Source organism: Taudactylus pleione, unplaced genomic scaffold (genome assembly GCF_031769625.1).
Source record: "Taudactylus pleione unplaced genomic scaffold, aTauple2 ptg000146l, whole genome shotgun sequence".
In the NCBI taxonomy this organism is placed as follows: Eukaryota; Metazoa; Chordata; class Amphibia; order Anura; family Myobatrachidae; genus Taudactylus; species Taudactylus pleione.
Genome location: NW_028284548.1, coordinates 4,630,917 through 4,654,149, shown reverse-complemented (window position 1 = coordinate 4,654,149; position 23,233 = coordinate 4,630,917). Strand labels below are relative to the sequence as shown.

Sequence of the window (23,233 nt, the reverse complement as noted above, 5' to 3'; positions counted from 1 at the left end):
AACAGAATTTTATACAAAATGAAAGAGCCCATAGGGCTTTGCACCCCAAGTTGATGCAATATAACCCTACAAGTGATGTTTTTGACCAGTTCCAGCACTAACACTTAAAGGTGGCACTCTTGGTAGCTGACAGAATATATACATAGAATTTCAGGAATCTATTGCCTCAGAAATTTGCTATTCTCTCTATTATTCTAGATGCAAATATATTTTTTTTATATGTTTCATCGTGAATAAGGAAACACATGTAGCACTAATCATCCAAATGAGTATAAACAAATTCTAGCAAAGCTGGTAATTAAGCTTTCGAGGTTTGTTCTAGGGGTGAGCGGGTTCGGATTTCTGAAATCCGAACCCCCCCGAGCCCCCCCGATCCGAGTCCGATCCGAGTCAGGCTCGACTTTTCCCGCCTGACTCGGATCTGAAATCGAGGCAAAACGTCATCATCCCGCCTTCCGAGTCTCGCGGGTTTTGGATCCTATATAAGGTACCCGCGTCGGCGCCATTTTCTCACTCGGCTGTGGACAGTGAAGAGGGAGGGTGGGAGTTAGGGCTGTGTAGTGTAGTGTAGTGTAGTGTAGTGTAGTGCTGCTGTTGTCCACTACTTCAAAGTCCATAGGGGCTGGCTGTGTTGTGCTGTGCTGCTGTTGTTAATAGGGGCTGTGTCCACTACTTCAAAGTCCATAGGGGCTGGCTGGACTGTGTTGTGCAGTCAGTTCTCCATAGGGGCTGTGTCCACTCCAAAGTCCTGTGCAGTGTCCCAGTCCTAAAGGAGTGCTGTAGTGTTGTCCAGGGGGTGCTCTGTCCATCAGGGGTGCTCCCCCCAAGTGCTAAAAAAATAATATATTTTCTGTGTTTGTGAATTGTGTGCGCAGTAGCCGCACGTGCATCAACAAAGTAGTGCCAAGCGTGCGCCTGTGTCATAAGTAAAGGGCCGGCTGGCTTGACCGTTAAGGGTGCTGTAACCCCCGAAAGTACACTCCAGTCCAAACCAAAAAAAAAATTATTTTCTGTGTTTGTGAATTGTGTGCGCAGTAGCCGCACGTGCATCAACAAAGTAGTGCCAAGCGTGCGCCTGTGTCATAAGTAAAGGGCCGACTGGCTTGACCGTTAAGGGTGCTGTAACCCCCGAAAGTACACTCCAGTCCAAACCAAAAAAAAAATTATTTTCTGTGTTTGTGAATTGTGTGCGCAGTAGCCGCACGTGCATCAACAAAGTAGTGCCAAGCGTGCACCTGTGTCATAAGTAAAGGGCCGGCTGGCTTGACCGTTAAGGGTGCTGTAACCCCCGAAAGTACACTCCAGTCCAAACCAAAAAAAAAATTATTTTCTGTGTTTGTGAATTGTGTGCGCAGTAGCCGCACGTGCATCAACAAAGTAGTGCCAAGCGTGCGCCTGTGTCATAAGTAAAGGGCCGGCTGGCTTGACCGTTAAGGGTGCTGTAACCCCCGAAAGTACACTCCAGTCCAAACCAAAAAAAAATTATTTTCTGTGTTTGTGAATTGTGTGCGCAGTAGCCGCACGTGCATCAACAAAGTAGTGCCAAGCGTGCGCCTGTGTCATAAGTAAAGGGCCGGCTGGCTTGACCGTTAAGGGTGCTGTAACCCCCGAAAGTACACTCCAGTCCAAACCAAAAAAAAAATTATTTTCTGTGTTTGTGAATTGTGTGCGCAGTAGCCGCACGTGCATCAACAAAGTAGTGCCAAGCGTGCACCTGTGTCATAAGTAAAGGGCCGGCTGGCTTGACCGTTAAGGGTGCTGTAACCCCCGAAAGTACACTCCAGTCCAAACCAAAAAAAAAATTATTTTCTGTGTTTGTGAATTGTGTGCGCAGTAGCCGCACGTGCATCAACAAAGTAGTGCCAAGCGTGCGCCTGTGTCATAAGTAAAGGGCCGGCTGGCTTGACCGTTAAAGGGTGCTGTAACCCCCAAAGTACACTCCAGTCCAAACCAAAAAAAAAATTATTTTCTGTGTTTGTGAATTGTGTGCGCAGTAGCCGCACGTGCATCAACAAAGTAGTGCCAAGCGTGCGCCTGTGTCATAAGTAAAGGGCCGGCTGGCTTGACCGTTAAAGGGTGCTGTAACCCCCGAAAGTACACTCCAGTCCAAACCAAAAAAAAATTATTTTCTGTGTTTGTGAATTGTGTGCGCAGTAGCCGCACGTGCATCAACAAAGTAGTGCCAAGCGTGCGCCTGTGTCATAAGTAAAGGGCCGGCTGGCTTGACCGTTAAGGGTGCTGTAACCCCCGAAAGTACACTCCAGTCCAAACCAAAAAAAAAATTATTTTCTGTGTTTGTGAATTGTGTGCGCAGTAGCCGCACGTGCATCAACAAAGTAGTGCCAAGCGTGCGCCTGTGTCATAAGTAAAGGGCCGGCTGGCTTGACCGTTAAAGGGTGCTGTAACCCCCGAAAGTACACTCCAGTCCAAACCAAAAAAAAATTATTTTCTGTGTTTGTGAATTGTGTGCGCAGTAGCCGCACGTGCATCAACAAAGTAGTGCCAAGCGTGCGCCTGTGTCATAAGTAAAGGGCCGGCTGGCTTGACCGTTAAAGGGTGCTGTAACCCACAAAGTACACTCCAGTCCAAACCCAAAAAAAAATTATTTTCTGTGTTTAGCCGCACGTATATATCAAATCGATATAACATAAATGGAGGACCAAACTTTCTCCGATAAAAATAAAATAGAGAAAGATCAAGAACCACTTCCTCCTAGTGCTGAAGCTGCTGCCACTAGTCATGACATAGACGATAACATGCCATCAACGTCGTCTGCCAAGGCCGATGCCCAATGTCATAGTAGAGGGCACATACAATCCCAAATGGCAAAGTTCAGGAAAATGACCTTGAAAAAGACATTTAAATCAGCTGAAGAGAAACGTAAACTTGCCAATATGCCATTTACGACACGGAGTGGCAAGGAACGGCTAAGGTCGATCCCTAGTATGTTCATGACTAGTGGTTCAGCTTCACATGACGATGGAAGCCCTCCTCCCACTAAAAAAATCAAAAGAGTTAAGCTGGCAAAAGCACAGCGAAGAACTGTGCTTTCTAAGAAGATATCACAAATCCCCAAGGAGAGTCCAAGTGTGGTGGTGGTTGCGATGCCTGACCTTCCCAGCACTGGACGGGAAGAGGTGGCTCTTTCCACCATTTGCACGCCCCCTGCAAGTGCTGAAAGGAGCACCCACAGTCCACTTGCTGATATGCAAATTGAAGATGTCACTGTTGAAGTACAACAGGATGAGGATACTGGTGTAGCTGGCGCTGAGGAGGAAGTTGGCGAGGAGGATTCTGATGGTGATGTGGTTTGTTTAAATCAGGCTCCGGGGGAGACAGTTGTTGTCCGTGGGATGAAAAAGCCCATCACGGTCATGCCTGGGCAGAAGACCAAACATTCCACCTCTTTGGTCTGGCAATATTTCTATCCAAATCCGGACAACAACTGTCTTGCCATATGTACCATATGTAAAGGTGAAATAAGTAGGGGTAGGGACGTCAACCACCTAGGAACATCCTCCCTTATACGGCACCTGCAGCGCGTTCATAAAAAGTTACTGTCAAGTTCAGAAACTTTGGCTAAGACCGTAAGCAGTCCAGGGACACCTAAATCCCGTTGTCCTGTTGTATCCAAGCGCCTGCAAACCACACCGTCAACTCCCTCCTCGTCAATTTCCTCCTTAGTCAGGATCGGAAGTAGTCCTGCAGGCCATGTCACTGGCATGACTGACTCTCCTATCCGGGATTCCTCCGGAGGATCCTGCATTGCTACGCCTACTGCTGCCGCTGCTGCTGTTGCTGCTGCTGGGAGTCGTTCATCATCCCAGAGAGGAAGTAGGAACACCACTACTTTTACTAAACAATTGACCCTCCAACAGTCCTTAGCGAGGAGGATGAAGTACGACAGCAGTCATCCTGAAGCAAAACGTATAACTGAGGCCTTGACTGCTATGTTGGTGTTAGACGTGCGTCTGGTATCCGCCATTAGTGCAGTGGGATTTAGACAATTGATGGAGGTAGTGTGTCCCCGGTTCCAAATCCCGTCTAGATTCCACTTCACTAGGCAGGCGATACCGAGACTGTACAGAAACGTCAGAAAAAGTGTCCTCAGTGTCCTGAAAAATGCCGTTGTACACAATGTCCACTTAACCACGGACATGTGGACAAGTGGAACAGGGCAGACTAAGGACTATATGACTGTGACAGCCCACTGGGTAGATGTATCACCTTACGCAGCAACAGCAGCAGCGTCACCAGTAGCAGCATCTCAGAAATGCCAGCTCGTTACAAGGCAGGCTACGCTGTGTATCACCGGTTTCAGTAAGAGGCACACCGCCGACAACCTCTTAGAGAAACTGAGGGAAATCATCGCCCAGTGGCTTACCCCACTTAGACTCTCCTGGGGATTTGTGATATCTGACAACGCCACCAATATTGTGCGGGCATTACATCTGGGCAAATTCCAGCACGTCCCATGTTTTGCTCACACAATAAACTTGGTGGTGCAGAATTTTCTGAAAAGCGACAGGGGCGTGCAGGAGACGCTTTGGGTGGCCCGAAAAATTTCTGGCCACTTTCGCCATTCAGCGACTGCGTGCCGAAGACTGGAGCGCCAGCAAACACTCTTGAACCTGCCCCGCCATCACCTGAAGCAAGAGGTTGTGACGCGGTGGAACTCAACCCTCTATATGCTTCAGAGGATGGAGGAGCAGCAAAAGGCCATACAAGCCTATACATCCACCTATGACATAGGCAAAGGAGGGGGTATGCACCTGACTCAAGCGCAGTGGAGAATGATTTCCGTGTTGTGCAAGGTTCTCCAGCCCTTCGAACTTGCCACACGTGAAGTCAGTTCAGACACTGCCAGCTTGAGTCAGGTCATTCCCCTCATCAGGCTTTTGCAGAAGCAGCTGGAGAAAGTGAAGGAGGAGCTAAGATGGAGCGATTCCGCTCGGCATGTGGGACTTGTGGATGAAGCCCTTCATTCGCTTTGCCAGGATTCCAGGGTGGTCAATCTGTTGAAATCAGACCACTACGTTTTGGCCACCGTGCTCGATCCTAGGTTTAAAGCCTATGTGGTGTCTCTCTTTCCGGCCGACACAAGCCTGCAGAGGTGCAAAGACCTGCTGGTGAACACACTGTCAGCTGAAGCGGAACGTGACACGTCAACGGCTCCTTCTTCATTTTCTCCTGCAACTGGGGCTGCCAGGAAAAAACTTAGGTATCCTAAGCAACCCGCTGGCGGTGATGCAGGGCAGGCAGGACCAAGTTTGGACATCTGGTCCGGACTGAAGGACCTGGCAACAATTTCTGACATGTCTACTGTCACTGCATATGATACTGTCACCATTGACAGAATGGTGGAGGATTACATCGGTGACAGCATCCAAGTAGGCATGGCAGACAGTCCATACCTGTACTGGCAGGAAAAAGAGGCAATTTGGAGGCCCCTGTACAAACTGGCTCTATTTTACCTGAGTTGCCCCCCCTCCAGTGTGTACTCCGAAAGAGTGTTTAGTGCAGCCGGGAACCTTGTCAGCGAAAGGCGTAGGAGGTTGCTTCCACAGAATGTGGAGATGATGTTCATCAAAATGAATTATCAGCTCTTCCAGGGAGACCAGCCTCCAGAAGGTACAGAGGGACCTGTGGTGGTGGATTCAAGTGGGGACGAGTTAATACTTTGTGAGGATGAGGATGTACACACTGAAGAGGGTGAGGAATCGGTGGATGAGGAGGATGAGGATGACATCTTGCCTCCATAGAGCCAGTTTGTGCAGGGACACATTAATTGCCAGCTTGTTTTGTGGGGGCCCAAACGAACCAATCATTTCAGCCACAGTTGTGTGGCAGACCCTGGCGCTGAAATGATTGGTTTGTTAAAGTGTGCATGTCCTGTTTATACAACATAAGGGTGGGTGGGAGGGCCCAAGGACAATTCCATCTTGCACCTCTTTTTTTTCTTTGCATTATGTACAGTTTGGGGCCTAGTTTTTCAAACTGCCATCCTGTCTGCCACTGCAGTTTCACGCCTAGATGGGTCACGTGTTTGTGCCGCCCACTCGTGTCGCTTAGCATAGTCATCCAGCTACCTCGGTGCAACGTTTTGGACATAAAAACACTATTGTGAGGTGTGAGGTGTTCAGAATAGACTGGAAATGAGTGGAAATTAAGGTTATTGAGGTTAATAATAGCATAGGAGCAGAAAAACCTACAAATTCTGTGATTTTAGCTGTTTTTATGCTTTTTTAAAAAAAAATACAGATCCAAAACACAAAACCCAGAACCCAAAACACGGAAGGGTGGTTTTGGCAAAACCAATCCAGATCCAAAACACGAAGAAAGATCCAGATCCAAAACCAAAACACAAAACACGAAAAGTGGCCGGTGCACACCCCTAGTTTGTTCACAGATGGCTCCAAAATGGTTGCTGAAAGTCTCCTCCTTCTAGCAGAGCAGTTTTCATACACCTAATTTGCCTTCTGTTAATATACCTTGCATTGATAGAGTTTTACATAATTGTCATGGATCGGGGCCCCACTTACCATACCTGGCACTGCCAAATCATTGCACTCCATCTCACTCTCCACAGCACATGTAAACAAACAAGCCGACTGCATGGGCGCAACCATGTTGGATTTCTCCATGTAACTCCCCAATTCAAACCCTGTGCTTCAGCCACGTTCCTATGATCCATGCAGTCTATGGACTCACACTGCTGCCTATTTAAACCCCTTCAGGAGTACAGCACTTTGCCAGAGCAACATCTACCTGACATAGTTCCTGGTCCCTTAGACTTCAGTCATTCCGGTGCTGTTCCTGTTATTACTTATGTGCCTTAGTGTCTGGACATCTACACCTTACCATCTGTCATCTGTATCCTGATAAGCATCCTCCTGTCATCTACCAGCGATGCTGGGTCAGTAGTCTGCTATTATCCTGTCTCCCTAGTCTGCAGCCGCTATTACCATCTACTGCGGTTGCTTTATGAAGACCATCTGTATCTAGTACATTCCTGGACTACTGCTCTGTTCCTCTGGCTGATATCCATAGGTCGGTTCTGGGATTGGTTTCTCCTGTTTCTGAGTTTCTTCACTAGGGCTGTTCATGTGTGTCAAGGTGTGGTTCCAGGGCTGAGGTGAGCTGCGATCTCTGGTGTTGTCTGGCTTGGTCAGCTGTGGTCTCGTTGTATCGTATTTCCACTTTCAGTTTCTGAGTTCCGGGTTCTTATTCCAGTACTAGGCTTGTGGTTCAGGGTGTGGGTTCTGTGATGATTCAGCCTCATGATTGTTTGCCCTGAGTTCATTCATTTCAGTAACTGGTCCTGAGTTCTGAGTCTCTAGGCTGCAGGTTCAGTACAATGCACCTCAGAGTTTTCCCAGCATGTTTGTCTGTGTTCCTAGTTGTGGGTTCCATCCTTTAGCTCCTGTGTTCAGGGACTGGGGTTGAGGTCTGTGCGATTGGTTCCAGGCTCTCTTAGTTGGGAATTCCAGTTCTGTATCCTTGTGCAGATTCCAGTTCAGAGTGCCACGCAATGTTGTTGGGATTGCTATGAACATCTGAGCTTTTAGTTACTAGGTCGTATCCACTCTTCTCAAGTCTCCTAGCTTTACCTACACTTCTACTTCAGCTGGCACCAAAGGTCCCAAGACAAATCTCAAACCCGGAAATCCCATGACAATGATAGTTTGCTTGGACCAAATGGGTTTCTCTGGTTGGGTTGTGTTTGTGTGTGGATCCCATATAATAATGTTTTCTTCTTTCACCCACCTTTTAGCTCTGGAGACCACAATAAGTAGCTCACCCATTTCAGGTAAAATAAAAAACATTATTTACTGAATCACTGAAGAGATAGCATCTTACAGGAAGCTGGCTCAAGAGAGTTTGATCAGCCAATAATATACTTATATCTTGGTCTGATCATAGTATTGTAGCATAGTTTATTATGTGGGAGACCTTGTGTTTTTGTTCAGACCTGTGGTGAATGAATGACTCACTCCCCAGAGATGCTCTTATATGCTACTTTTTCACTGAGACGATTAAAGTGAACTTTTCTTTCAATTATATGTGTGATATTAACATAACTACTCTGTGAAGCATTATAATCTTCAAGGCTAATTTTGTTAAAAAAAGAAAATACAATAGGCTAATTTAATTATTTCACAAAGCACATTATCTCATGATGTCTCAAAAACACTGTGCTCTATATCAGGGGTCAGGGAACTTTTTTACCTTTTACCCCAAAATATATTTAGATACGCCGACGTTACCCCCTTGATTTGAAAGGAAGGAAATCATATAGTAGTGCCCCCATATAATGCCCCTGTAGTAGTGCCCCATAGTTATGCCCCTGTAGTAGTGCCCCCAGTTATGCCCCTGTAGTAGTGCCCCCATATAATGCCCCTGTAGTAGTGCCCCCATATAATACCCCTGTAGTAGTGCCTCGTAAGCGGCCGCTCGTTCGCTCCGAGCGATGTTCGCACAACTGCGCATGCGTATGGGTCGTAATGCGCATGCGCAAACCAGTCATTGCGGTCGGAAATCGAGCGCTCACAAAACAGCGAGTGCCTGCTAATTTGAGTGACAGGATGAGGCGTTTGTGGGTGGTAACAGGGGAAGGTGCTTGAAAACGGGGAGTGGTGATCCAAACGCAGGCGTGCCAAACGGTCAAAACGGGTGTTTTAAGGGTGTGCATAATTAACAAAGCAGCGTCATCGACCACGTCACTTGGTTGTTTCTTAGCCTGAACTGTTCGCATGATTGCGGTAGGAAAATCCAACCACAAGCACTGCGAGCAGTTCAGATGCCTTTCGATGTACTTGATTAATCTAATAAATAACGGAGATGACGTATGATGCGAGCGGCCAGGGGGCGTCTTTACAAAATAGCGAGCGCATGTTTCGTTCGCTCGCTCAGACATAGAGGCGTCAACAGACCGCAAAGAGCGAGCTGTCAATTTAAATATCCGGCCCCTTTTTATGAACGAGCGAGCGCAAATAGCGTCCGGCTCTGAATCAGGCCCAGTATACAATGGGTATAAGCAGAGCTGGAGCTAGGGTGTTCGGCGCCCCTCTGCAAACTATAAAGTTGCACCCTCCCTCCCATTTTTGTTATAAAGAGACAGCACGTGTCATAAAAAAGGTCGTGGTCTCACAAGAAATAGGCTTATCCACACATAGGGCCTCATTCAGAGGCGGTCGGAGGATGCAAGCGGTCGCTCAGAAACTGGGCGGCCACTTGCATCCTGACCGCCCGCCTCTGTTGCGGTCGTTAGGCTGTGGGTTAACACCCACAGCTCTAGCGAACGCTCCGGTGATGGTCGCGATGGTCGGAGACCATCGCGACCATTGGGGGTTACGACGAGACCCTAGGGTAATGTCTCCCTTGTCGTAAGCCCCGGAGAGCTTCTGGCTCTGTCAGAGCCGGAAGCTCTCCACTGACATCACTAGTGATGTCAGTGGGGCCGCCCCCAAACGGTAGGCGTTCCCATGGGAACGCCTCCGTTTGGGCTGCCACCCCCCCGGCCCGCCTTCCAAACGGGGCGAGCTGTCAATCAACATCGACAGCTCGCCCCCTTTGGATCGAGACCCGCTACGACCGGCGCTGTCGGTCGTAGCGGGTCTCACGCATGCGCACGACGGCGCCGGCGTGCACATGCTCTGTGGGGGGCCATCGACCCGGTCCGAGCGCATCGGCGCTAACGACCGGGTCTGAATGACCCCCATAGTATCCCCAATTTAAATTTTGCCACATAGTAGAGCAATCTTATTCACATTACACCGCACGTAATGACCTAGATTCACATTACACCACATAGTAGTGTCCCTTATTCACATTACGACACACAGTAGTGCCCTTTATTCACGTTATGTCACACAGTAGTACCCCTTATTCACGTTATGTCACACAGTAGTGCCCCTTATTCACGTTACGCCACAAAGTAGTTTCCCTTATTCATGTAATGCCACATAATAGTAGTGACCATTATACACATAATGCTACAGTAGTAGTGCCCCTTATACACATAATGTTCACAGTAGTGCCCCTTATACACAATGTTCACAGTAGTGCCTCTTATACACATAATGCCCACAGAAGTAGTGCCCTGTACACATCATGTCCACAGTAATAGTGCCCCTTACACATAATGCCCACAGTAATAGTGCCCCTTACACATAATGCCCACAGTGGTAATACCCCTTACATGTGTCCACAGTAGCAGTGCCCCTTACAAATAATGCCCACAGTAGTAGTGTCCCTTACACATAATGCCCACAGTAATAGTGCTCCTTATACACATAATGCCCACATTGGAAGTCCCCCTTATACATAATGCTACACAGACACACACCACTATACTTACCTGAAGTCCTGTTCCTGTGCCCAGCACCGTCCAACAGCTCCCCGTGTTCGGCAATATGGGAGAAACGTCATGACGTCTTTCCTAACACACACTGTAGAAGCCAAAAGGTGGTAACAAAACCTCAGCGGGTGCAGGCATATGGAGAAGGCGACAGCGGCGCCTCTCCAGCCCTGTGCTTCCCTGCTTACCGCATCGCACCGGCCCTGGGTAAAAGGTCCTTAATTTACCTGGCTGCAGAAAAGTCAACTTGAAGCACACATACAGTGAGCATTATCAGTGTTTTGTAATGACCACCTCTGACACTTACACCAGATTGACGGCCAAGAATGCTGTGCGTGTGGACCAGCAATCTAGTTCCTCAATCAAATTTACTCAGAGAACAAGTGTGTTCACAGTTGTTGACTACCTCTCCAAGAAGCACAGGAACAGAGCATGCTGAGAAGTGGGTGGGGCAGGGGCAATGAAGCATGACAAGGGGTCACTGTATTTTAAAAGGAGACAGTTGGATGGCAATGAGACATGTAAACAGACTCTTAGGAATACCAGGACAGCACTGATATACAGTATAACAGGGTCAATGATGATGGCAATGAGACAAGGCACGGGACAATAAGGATTACAGTGAGACATGTCAGGTGGCAATGAGAGAGATAAGAGAAGGCAATGAGAGAGATAAGAGGGGGCATTGAGGAATAGTAATGAGGTATATGAGAGAGGGAGTAATAATAGACATGAAAGGGTTCAATGAAGATAATTATAAGATAAGGCAATGGGGTCGATCAGACCCGGACGCTAAGCTGCGCTCTCACACAGCCAAAAGGGGCCGGGTATGCAAATGCCGCGATCTCACTGTCTGGTGTAAGGACACCCTCTATGTCTTAGAAAGCGACAGCAGAGCGAACGCACGCCAGTATAAAGATGCCCACCTTTCTTTCTTAGCACACGTCATCTCCAGGAAGTGTGTGATTAATCGGTTACATCGAGAGCCATCGGAGCTGCACACAGCGCTTGAGGTAGACCCTACCCCACCGCAAGCACTGCGATCACTGCTGTCTAAAATCCAACCAAGTGACATGCACAATGATGCTTCTTTGCTAATTGTACACATCCATAAAACGCGTTTAGATGCCCAGACATGCCTGAGTTCACAAATCCACTCCCCCGTTCACAAGCACCTTCCCCTGTTACCACCCACAAATGGCACATTCTATCACTCAAATTAGTGTCCAGTCTGTGTACTACGAGCGCACAATTCCAGAGAGCAGTGAGTGACTTGCGTATGTGCATATTGATGCACACACATGCGCAAATGGGCGATTATTGACCATAGCGTGCGTTCGCGGCTTAGCGTCCAGGTCTGAATTAGGCCCAATGTCTTCTATACTGTATAAGCTGGTAATGAAAGATATGAGAGTCGGCAATGTTTTACATTAAAGTGGGCAATGAGGATAACAATAACCAGTATGCAATCCTGACAATATCAGAGGAAGCAATCAGGTTGACAATGAGCGATACAAAAGAGGATACAATGATTATAGCAATGGCCCATATGAGTGGCATGAGAGTGTATAATGAGAAGAATGAAAGAAGCAAGGAAGATATAAATGAGAGATATGATAGGGGGCGAAAAGGGTGGCAATGAGAGGTATTAAATGGGATAGTAAGATGCATGAAAGGAGGCAAATAGGATGGCAATGAGAGATATCAGAGGGGGATATGAACAGGAAAGGGGATGGTTTTATATCAAAATAAATGTATTACTTATGTGTTCTACAGAACCATATATTTGACAACATCCATCTACTTATCCTGTGATTGCCCCTGTCTCTTCCAGCTCCTTTCAGCATTGTATGAAGAGTGTCCGCTCAGCTTCTGTATTCTAATCACAAATCTTTACTAGGATGAAAACAGGCATCACTCTGGAAAATGGAATTGCGGTAAGAAGGGAGATGCAGATGAAGTGGCTGAAAGATTAAATATTCTATTGCTATTATTACCCAAAGTCTGAACCAATCGTGCATGTACTATATACTATACTATACTATCTCTTTTGGGTCACATTTCTATCTATAGTAATCCATGTCATGTCCAGTATTATTATGTATGTGTGTGTGTTTATTAGTATTACTAGTATTTGTGGATCTCATAAAATTTAAGTCTGTAGCTTTAGTAACAGAGACAGACGGTGACCTAGATTATAGGAGCCTTTTCAGTGTTTCTTTGTCCTGCTCTTAACCCCTTGTCTTCCTGGGTGCTGACATAACTACTGTTCAATAGAGCACATGTCTCCTCATATGCACAGACATAGCTGTCAGACGTTACAGATTAGTGAAAGGCTGGAATCACCTCTTTTCCACCTTACGTGAATTTGTTACATATTTTACCTGCTATACTATAAAGTTAGACCTGTAAATGAAAGGTATGCATACATATTATTTCAATTCTACAGTGTATCTGACAAGCTTTCTGTTGTTCTTCTTTATCATTTACTCCTCTATGCGTTTTTAACTAGACATGGACAAAACAACCTGTAACCAATCAGATCATTAGAATATTCACAGCAGCACAGAATATATCTAATAGGGATGACCATCAAATGATCTGTGACAATGAGATATAGCACTGGAGGCATTGGGCTACATCGATGGGACAATCGGTGGTTTACATCGATGGCAGGAAACCATTTACGGAAAAGCATCCCTGCCTTAGACCTTTGGTGGCAAATTAACCTCTGATGGTCTATGGCTATCCCTCGTGCTGGTCTTGACAGAAACAGTGACCAGCCCTTTTGTGTAATTATGGGGCCTATTCATCGTATGAATAGTATGGCCCCTGATGATTAAGTATCCACCTCAACGCAGGGGATATTTAACTATACACCTCGCCGCAGGGAATACTTATCACCAAGAAATTCAGCATTGCTCTGGTGCAGGGACAGCTACTGCGAAAAGCAGCAGTCTCCACGATTAGTAGCACTGCTACAGAAGCAGCAGCGTTACTTACCTCTTCCCATCGCCGGATTTTGCGCATGTGGGACTTGAGGTCACGCTGCACATGCGCAAAGCCACCAAGGAGGCAGTGAGGACGCGGCGGAGGGATCCGCTCGGATACCTCTTCGAATCCCCAGGATCCCATAGGAAGGAGTGAGGCTACGAGAACAAGCGCCATATGAAGATATCATTTGTTCTCACAGGCAAACTCCGAAAGCATTATGTTTTTGGAGTTTGCTGAATATAAGGTGGTCCTATCGGACCCCTGATGACGAATGGCCCATTACCTTAATATGTGGAAACTAGCATCTCAACTCAGCATAAACCTAAAGCATGAAGGATTTTGCAATTATTTCTACAAAAGGTAGAGGTCCATCATTATTCTCACACAGTACCAGGCAGTGGTTCTGACTAAGGGCCTGATTCAGAGCCGCTCATAAGCGGCTGCTCGTTCGTTCCGAGCGATGTTTGCACAACTGCGCATGTGTACGGATCGTAATACGCATGCGCGACCCAGTCAGTGCAGCCGAAAATCGTTTGTTCGCTAAATAGCGAATGCTTGCTATTTTGAGTGACATGAAGAGGCGTATGTGGGTGGTAACAGGGGAAGGTGCTTGAAAACGGGGAGTTGAGATCAGAACGCAGGCGTGCTTAAAGGTCAAAACGGGCATTTTATGGGTGTGCATAATTAATACAGCAGCGTCATTGACCACGTCACTGGGTTATTTTATAGTCAGAACTGCTCGCAAGATTGTGGTAGGAAAAACCAACCACAAGAATAGCGAGCAGTTCATACCCTGGTCGATGTACTCGATTAATCTAATAAATAGCGGACATGACGTAGGATGCGAGCGGCCAGGGGGCGTAGTTTTCCAAAAAACGACCGCAAGTTTTGTTCGCTCGTTCAGACCTAGAGGCGTGAACAGACCGCAAAGAGCGAACGGTTCATTTGAATAGCCACCCCTTTTTTCTGAACGAGCGAGCGCAAATAGCGTCCGGCTCTGAATCAGGCCCCAAGTTTGAGATGGAAAACAACGGATCAACCATTGAAGGAGGATGGGGCTATATGAAACATTGGGGGAGTGACCAAGATTTGTGTGCCTTGTGCCAGGGAAGAAAATCAAACATTGTTGTGCTCTCTGCCATTGATAGCGGAGAATTAGCAGACCTCGACCATCAATGGAAAAACCTTAGACCAGGGATGGGGAACCTCCAGCCCGGGGGCCGTATAAGGCCCTCGGAATCATTTGGTCTGGCCCTCGGAGCTTTTTTCTGCTAACCTCATCTGGCTAGCAGGGTGCCTAGAGTGGCACCCTGCAGCCAGAATCTATGCAGCAGTGCCACCTGGAATGTCCTTAGGACGCTTCAGACGGCCACACTGCTGCCCTTACAGCTCCTCAGATCATCCTGAGGCAGCTCTTGGCATTGCTGTAATCACTGGCGAGTGTGACCCCACCCCCCATGTGACATCATGTTGAGGGGGCGTGGTCTGCACCGGTCGCACAAATAATGTTATATCCCTGCCTTAGACCTTTGGTGGCAAATTAACCTCTGATGGTCGATGGCTATCCCTAGTGCTGGTCTTGTCAGAAGCAGTGACCAGCCCATTTGTGTAATTATGGGGCCTATTCATCGCATGAATAGTATGGCCCCTGATGATTAAGTATCCACCTCAACGCAGGGGATATTTAACTATTCACCTCGCCGCAGGGAATACTTATCACCAAGAAATTCAGCATTGCTCTGGTACAGGGACAGCTACTGCGAAAAGCAGCTGTCTCCACGATTAGTAGCACTGCTACAGAAGCAGCAGCGTTACTTACCTCTTCCCATCGCCGGATTTTGCGCATGTGGGACCTGAGGTCACGCTGCACATGCGCAAAGCCACCAAGGAGGCAGTGAGGACGCGGCAGAGGGATCCGCTCGGATACCTCTTCAAATCCCCAGGATCCCATAGGAAGGAGTGAGGCTACGAGAACAAGCGCCATATGAAGATATCATTTGTTCTCGCAGGCAAACTCAGAAAACTTTACGTTTTTGGAGTTTGCTGAATATAAGGTTTTCCTATCGGACCCCTGATGATGAATGGCCCATTACCTTAAATATGTGGAAACTAGCATTTCCACATGGTTAACGGGCCATTTTAGTATGATGAATAGGCCCTTATGTGAGGATACAGCTGTATGTGGACATGGGCAGTGTCATGATATGAGGAGAGAGATGGAGGGAAGCAAGACGCACAGACACAGAGAGGGGAAGGAGCTGAAGTGAAATGTAATAAATAAAAAATCTAATTTCTGCCATTTTCAGAAGGAAGTAGCAGATGTCTTCAGGAGACAAAACACACTCTGGACATATTTACCTAAAGAAGAATTCTATTTCTGTTTTGTTTTGTTTGTTTTTTTAAATTAACCCATTTCCCCAACTCATTCCAACTGTCCCATCCAATCAGCATTATGACACATTTCCCCTGATTGCTGTCTTCATTTAACATTCTCCAGTGCTACCTGTATAAGCTTTGCAGAGGCAGGTAAGTATGTCAGGGGCTGACGGTGGGAGGGTAGTAAAGAGAGACACCATGGTTATGCAAACTAGGGGCAAAAAAGTTAACTAAATATTTAATTAAAAAGAAAACTAATTATTTCAGATATACAGTATTATATTATTCAGTAACACAAATCTGTTAATATATTTTATAGTTTTGTTCAAAAGTGGCTATAGTTATTTTTAAAGTAGCACAATTTGGGTTATTGTTTAACAAAGTACCTTTTAAAGACATCTGCAGTTAAATTAAGCATAATCTATATATATATATATATATATAAATTCAAATGTCTTGACTGACCGACTGACTCATCAATGCCCAGCCCAAAGCCCTGGACCTAGAAACATGAAAATCTGGGAGTACATTCCTTCCAAGACGTAGGTGCCCACTAAGAAGGGATGTTTTGAAATTCGACTCCTAAGGGGGTGAAAAGGGTGAAAATATTTCCTCCCCGTGTGCAATGTCCTAACTGCTTCATCGTGGCCGCAGCACAGTTCAGAACTCAAACATCAACCAAACATCACAGGCAGTTGGTGTGGTTCCCCTATTTCAATAGTGAGGGAAGGGAATGTGTTACTACAGATGTTAGAGAGGAAAATGTGTTACAACAGCAGTGACAGGGCCGTAGCTAGGGTAGTGCGGCCAGTGCCATCGCACAGGGCCCCACAGGTCAGGGGGCGCTGTTTGGGCCTGTCAAATTTCTGTTTATTATCATTCTCACTTGTAGTTTCCTCTTATATCATCCCCAGCATCTCCTGGCCTATCCTATCTCTTCCCTGGCCCTTCCCCATGAGGCCATGCCCCTTTTTTGGGTGCATTATGTCCCTTTGAAAAATGGGGGGGTGCCAATTTTCTTTCTGGCACAGGGCACCAAAAAGTCTAGTTACGGCTCTGAGCAGTGAGAAGGAAACGTGTTATAGAGGTGAGGGAGGGGAATGTGTTAATACACAGATGAGGGAGGGGAATGTGTTACTATATAGGCATGGGAGGGAAATAGGCAATTGTCCCCAGTTTCTGCACAGGGGAGGGAGGTGAATGTGTTACTACACAGGTGAGGGAGGGGAATGTGTTCCTACACAGGTGAGGGAGGGGGTGAATGTAAACTGTAAGGGGTACTACAGTGGTGAGGGAGGGGAATGTGTTACTACAGGGTTGAGTGGGGGTAATGTATTACTACAGAGGTGAGTAAGGGGAATGCATTACTACGGGGGAGGGTGGGGGTACTGTATTACTACAGGGTTGGGTGGGGGTAATGTGTTACTACAGAGGTGAGGGAGGGGAAAGTGTAAATCTGAATACACACTAGACAATGTATCATCTGATCCGGCGGATCGGACCGACATATCGTCCATGTCGGCAAGTATGTGCCCACTATGAACTACCATGCGCACTCCTGCGGGGCCGTTCATCGCATATACAGATTGAGCCTACATGCTGCTCAATCTGTCAATTTGATGAACAATCTGATGCTTGTGGAGGCAGGTGGTGAACAAATGATGTTCATCGCATCGTGAGTCGGCCGGGTACTCACATCGGCAATTATGTACCCGGCACAAGGGAGGGAAATAAGTTACTACAGGTGTGAATGAGGGTAATGTGTTACAACAGGTGTGAGGGAGGGACACACAGGTGAGGGGGGGGATGTCGAATGTGGTACAACACAGACGAGGGAGAGAAATGTGTTACTGCAGAGGTGAGCAGGGATAATGTGTTACTACAGAAGTGAGGGAGTAGAATGTGTTAGTACACAGGTGAGCAGGGGTGTATCTAGATATCCAAGCACCCCTGGCAATGTAATGGACTGGCGACCCCCCCCCCCTATACAGTGCCCCCAGTAGTAACTCTCCAGTAGCAGTCGCCCTATGCTGCACTGCCCCCATTAGTAGCCCCCCTATACAGTGCCCCCAGTAGTAGTCCCCCCTATACAGTGCCACCAGTAGTGGCCACCACCCTAAATTACCCCCAGTAGTGGCCACCCCTATACAGTGCCCCCAGTAGTGGCCACCCCTATACAGTGCCCCCAGTAGTGGCCACCCCTATACAGCGCCCCCAGTAGTGGCCACCCCTATACAGCGCCCCCAGTAGTGGCCACCCCCCTAAATTGTCCCCAGTAGTGGCCACCAATATACAGAGCCCCCAGTAGCGGGCACCCCCCCCATAAAGTTCCCCCAGCAGCGGCCACCCCTTATTTCAGTGCCCCCAGTAGTGGCCACCCCTATAGAGTGCCCCCAGTAGTGGCCACCCCTATAGTGTCCCCAGTAGTGGCCACCCCCCTAAATTGCCCCCAGTAGTGGCCTCCCCTATAGAGTGCCCCAGTAGTGGCCACCCCTATACAGAGCCCCCTGTAGTGGGCACCCCCCCATAAATTGTCCCCAGTAGCGGCCACCCCCTATTTCAGTGCCCCCCCCCTACAAACACACACACAAAGAAAAAAAAAAAAAACTTACCTGATCCTCGCTCCTGATGCGACCGCCGCTGTCCGCTCAGTCCCACCCGCTCTTCTCCTGCATGGGAGAGACATCATACGTGATGACGTCTCTCCCATCACATGCTGCAGAGGGAGCCAGAAGACGGAGCTCATTAGTGAGCTTCAGCCAGCTCCCTCCGCGGACGATGCAGCAGCAAATGAGAGTCTGTCTGACTTTCATTAGCTGGCTGCTATTACAAACACACAGCCGCCGCTGGTGGCTGCGTGTTTGTAAACTGTGTAGGGCAGACCGCTCTCACTGCGGTCTGCCCTACACTTGTGGGGCCGAGGGACTTGTCCACCCCTTGGCTACTGGTGGCACTGCCGGGTGGCGCCCCCTTTGGTCGGCGCCCCTGGCGAGTGCCATCCTGGCCAATGGGTAGATATGCCCCTTCAGGTGAGGAATGTCTTACTATAGCAGTGATGCATTACTTTAGAGGTGAAGGACTAATGTGTTACTGGAGTGGTGATTTGGAAATGGAAACAGTAAGGGCTCTATTTATTAACATAATTTTTACTAAAATAAAATGAAAAAGGGTATTTTCACACCCATTTCACATTATTTTAGTTTCACCTAAATTTACTACAGGGCGGTGTAAAATTCTACTCCAAGCTCTAATTATCACATATTTTTAGTAAGCAGATCAGATTTCCCATAATTGTAATGGGGACTTAGATGTGCCTGAGATTTACTAAAAATAAATTGTGAAAAAATACAGGGGGAAGCCCTGTGATAATAACGCCACCTGGATGTGGCGTTATCCAGGGTCTCCCTCAGTTACCGGACTCCTGCTCTGCTCTAACAGGCAAAGCAGAGCCGGGAGACGGCCCCAGTTATCAGCTGTGTGGTCTAAACAGACCTCAAGATGATCACTGCTAAAAAAAAAATATAGTAAAAAAAAAAACTTACCTGAGTCCAGGGCCGGTGATCGGTGCTCCGGTGATGGCCTCCCACCGGTCAGCTGGTCTCCAATCCTGCACTGTGACCTGGTCAGCTGAAATTAAGGGGGGGGTCGCGGGGAGGCGACGGGGGGGTGTCGGTCGCACAGGGGGGGTAGCGACGGCCGGTCGGCGCATGCGCGGACACCTTGTCACTGTATTTGCTATGGGCAACATCTCTTCTAAAAATCACTTCTAAAAACTCTCACTTTAGTAAATTTACCCCTAAATTTCTCAACACGTTTTGAGCCTGGTTCTGAGTCCCGTCCGTGTCTGCGCCTTTTGCCAATTGTATGTCTCTAAGTTTATTCAAATGGCGCTATACAGCCCTTCTCTGGTGTACATCCATGCATATGTGCAAGGACTGAAATGCTCACTTTGAGCGCCTATAGATGCTGAATTACCATCTGGTGCGGCTTTCGAAGAATCATTGGTTGCACCATTGAAATGTGCACCAACCCTATAACAGGTGCATAATACACAACTGAATATGGCCCTTCTATGTGAGCGATTAAGGGTCTGTGGCCGTGAATCAGGGCCGTCCTTCTGAATTTTTAGATCGGCCTCCAGGCCGCTCGTATAGCTCCAGGCCTCCGTCTGGCCAGCCACACCCCCGGCACGCCCACCAAAGGGGGTGAGCTGTCACTCACCATCAACAGCACGCCCCCTTTGTAGCGAGACACATAGCGACGGCTTGCCCGTCGCTATCCGGTTCTCGCGCATGGGCACGACGGAGCCGCCTCCGTCGTGCGCATGCGCACTGGGCCAACATCGACCCACTTGCGAGTGCTCAGCGCTCGCGAGCGGGTCTGAATTAGGCCCTGTGTACACAACCAGTTTACAAACACACCCATGACATGCCGATAACATACCCAGAAGACAGACTACCTACGCATGTCTGACTAGCCACCTCCCAGTCATCAGACCAATGCATTATCAATGTACTTCTCCATGTGTGCATCTCAAATCGCAATTGTGACTCTGGGCCTGATTCTTACGGATCACAATATTGCATACGCATGCAGTTCAACTGCGATAGTATGCTAATCCATTGCGATTGCACTACATAAGGATGCCCAGTTTACATTGCACACATCCGTAATACTTAGCAGAATAGCGAAACCATCGGTACAATCGAGTACCATCACAGCCTCATGCACACTTGCACAAGCTCTAGCCTTACTCAGAAATTGCTAACAACCACTGGCATGCCTGCGTTCGGCCGACCACCCCCCCGCCACCACCCACAAATGGCGCTTCCTGTAATTCACTCTGCGATGGGTCTGCGTAGCCACTGCAATCGCAGTCCCCATTGCAGCGGCCGGGTCGCGCACGTGCAGTGCGATGCGTATGCATGAGCAGTGCGAAACAATCGGTAGATTGCGTGCGTATTTGCAGTTGTGTACGGTAGTGAATCAGACCCTCTGTGCGAACACAGAACATGAGTCAGGTCTAATGTGCTAATGTGGAGCCTCACAGTTTTCCGATTATCTGAAACTGCATATGTGCAGAATGGGTCCTGCCATTTTGCTCTCTGATTCCCCAAGCCGCAGCATGCAATTTGGGGGAGGATCGGGGGCATGCCTAACTAGCGTTCCCGTAAACGGGGGCATGCCGCCCCTGTTTTCCGGAAGTGCCTAGGCCAGGGTCTGTGTCAGTGGATGCAGATTTCCTGGCCTTACAGGCTGCTAGCCTGAGTAAGCTGAAGCTTACTCTGACTGGCCAGTGCTGCGGCCTGGCCAGTCTGGTTGATATGAGGTAGCCTCCCTTAATGCTGCACTTGGATCGCTATTGCTGTCAGGAGGTGTCTGCTTCCTATGGATGCCTCCTGCTGTATTTTAATATTTGCTGGTTGGTATTGCACAGACGCTTCCTTGCGGCCAGAACCTGTAGTCTGCATGTTTTTAGCCAGGGTAAGGGTATAAATCGATTCAGATTTTTTTAATCCTTGGTGGACAGTGGAAGACTAAAGATGTGACACTTTTGAATCTATACTAAACACAGATTACACTACACCGGAATAAGATCCATACAATCCTAAAACAGAAAACAGGGGATACCCTTTTCCCATACGCCACAACGGTCTTATTTTTCAGTGGAAAATACAGTAAAGCAGTTTTAGATATTTCACCAATCTAATCCCAATACACCAGATGTATCAGAAGACTTCTAAACAATAAGAATGCTGATCTAAAATTTGGGGAAAATCACAAATGTCCTATGAAAACAGGGACACATGCACTACACACGCTGTAAAGTATGACTAAATACCCTGCACAATCTGCAAAGTGGAAATAGCATTGATGCCTCCAAAAAAAGTTGTAAAACTGCAAAGTGCAGGGTACTACGGGTTGCAAGTTCCTTTATCACATCTGCTCATAGTAATGTCTACTGAAAATGAAATACTTTAATACTTGGCTGATGTAAATGTCTGCATGCAATATGCATATTTTTCTGAGAGGTGTTGTTCCGAAAACATTATCATTTGATGTATATACATTTAGCCTATAATTATGTGTAATGTACTTTTTTCTAGTTTATAAATAGATATAATAATTTTAATGAACACAGAGGCTTACAGATATGTGTAAAGGTGCATATATATTTTAACACTGCTACAAATCTGTTGTCCTGAATTTACAAGGTAAGCAATTAGGGATATATTGTTTTCTGTCAAAGTTCAATAAGATATCAATGCAACTCACATCTGATTTGGAAGAACATCAGGAGAGATAAATAGAGACACCGAGTCCACAGGATCCGTGGCTGTTCCATCATCCAGCACTGCTATATAGTTCTTTTCACATTACTCCATTCAGACACTGGGAGCCATGCCTCGTACATATGCACAGAGCATCAGTTGCACAGCATGTACACAGCAGCACAGAGACAGACTGCCCTCATTGATAGCCTAGCAAGGATGTTGGTCCAAGAGTCTGGGTGATGTATAAAACCTGGTGTAGATGATTGATGATGCACGGAGTGGATTAAAGGGAGGGAAGGAGAGAGCCTGCAGAGAGTATGAATAACCAATGTGTTACTCTACACTCAAACTGGAGGTGAGATTTATTTAAAGATTTACACTCCACAATCACATTATTATAATATTATTATTATTATCGTTTATTTATATGGCGCCACAAGTGTTCCGCAGCACCTTACAAGTACATAAATAGATTGATTTACAGTGACTTACAGTACAGTACATTACAGGGCATGGATAATATACATTGCTGCATTCGCGAGCATAACACCCAGATAAGCAACAATGCAAAGCAACCAAGTGTTAGGTGCCCTGGTAGAGAGTAAGAAGTAGATGAAGGTAGAGTAAGGAGAAGCACAAGAGGGTAGAGGGCCCTGCTCATAGGAGCATAGGAGATAAGGGGATATCTGACTTTTATTACATAAAGTTATTTAAAATAGCGAATGAGGCAGACAAAAATAAAATGACCCAGCATAGCATATGTGCGCAATCGCACTGCGATTGCATTGTGATGGCACTCTCTATCCAGCGAACACGTAGAAATGATTGACAGCCAACAAGCATTTGGGGAGGTGGCGAGGGGGTGGTCTTAAAAACGCAGGTGAGTCTAAAGCTGCATACACACCCAACGATTCAGTAAATGAACGATTTTAGTAAACGATTTTCTTTAATTTTTTCAAGGGAAAAATGAATGAAAATCGTTTACTAAAATCGTTCATTTACTAAATGTAATGAACGATTTTTTTGAACTACAAACGATTTTTGCATATTCCCTTACTGAAAATCGTTGAGTTGGTCAGTCTGACTGAACTACAAACTACAAACGTGAACGCGCATCGTTTTAACTCAGAAAGTGAACGATTTTTTCAACTATTGAACGATAAACGATATCGTTATCGATAATCGTTCAAAAAATAGTTGTGTGTTTATGCACCTTTACCGTTTGGAT

At 47.0% G+C, this 23,233-nt stretch overlaps 1 protein-coding gene across 2 annotated transcripts in view; it reads right to left on the bottom strand.

Annotated features, from left to right (window-relative positions):
* Positions 1-22,079, bottom strand: part of CRB1 (crumbs cell polarity complex component 1) — a 103,514-nt gene extending 81,435 nt beyond the window's left edge. For both annotated transcript variants that reach the window (XM_088474059.1, XM_088474060.1), the window contains exon 1: positions 22,007-22,079. In XM_088474059.1, the coding sequence (XP_088330185.1) occupies positions 22,007-22,079 (73 nt within the window). The remainder of the gene's footprint in view (positions 1-22,006) is intronic.
* Positions 22,080-23,233: the final 1,154 nt, after the last annotated feature.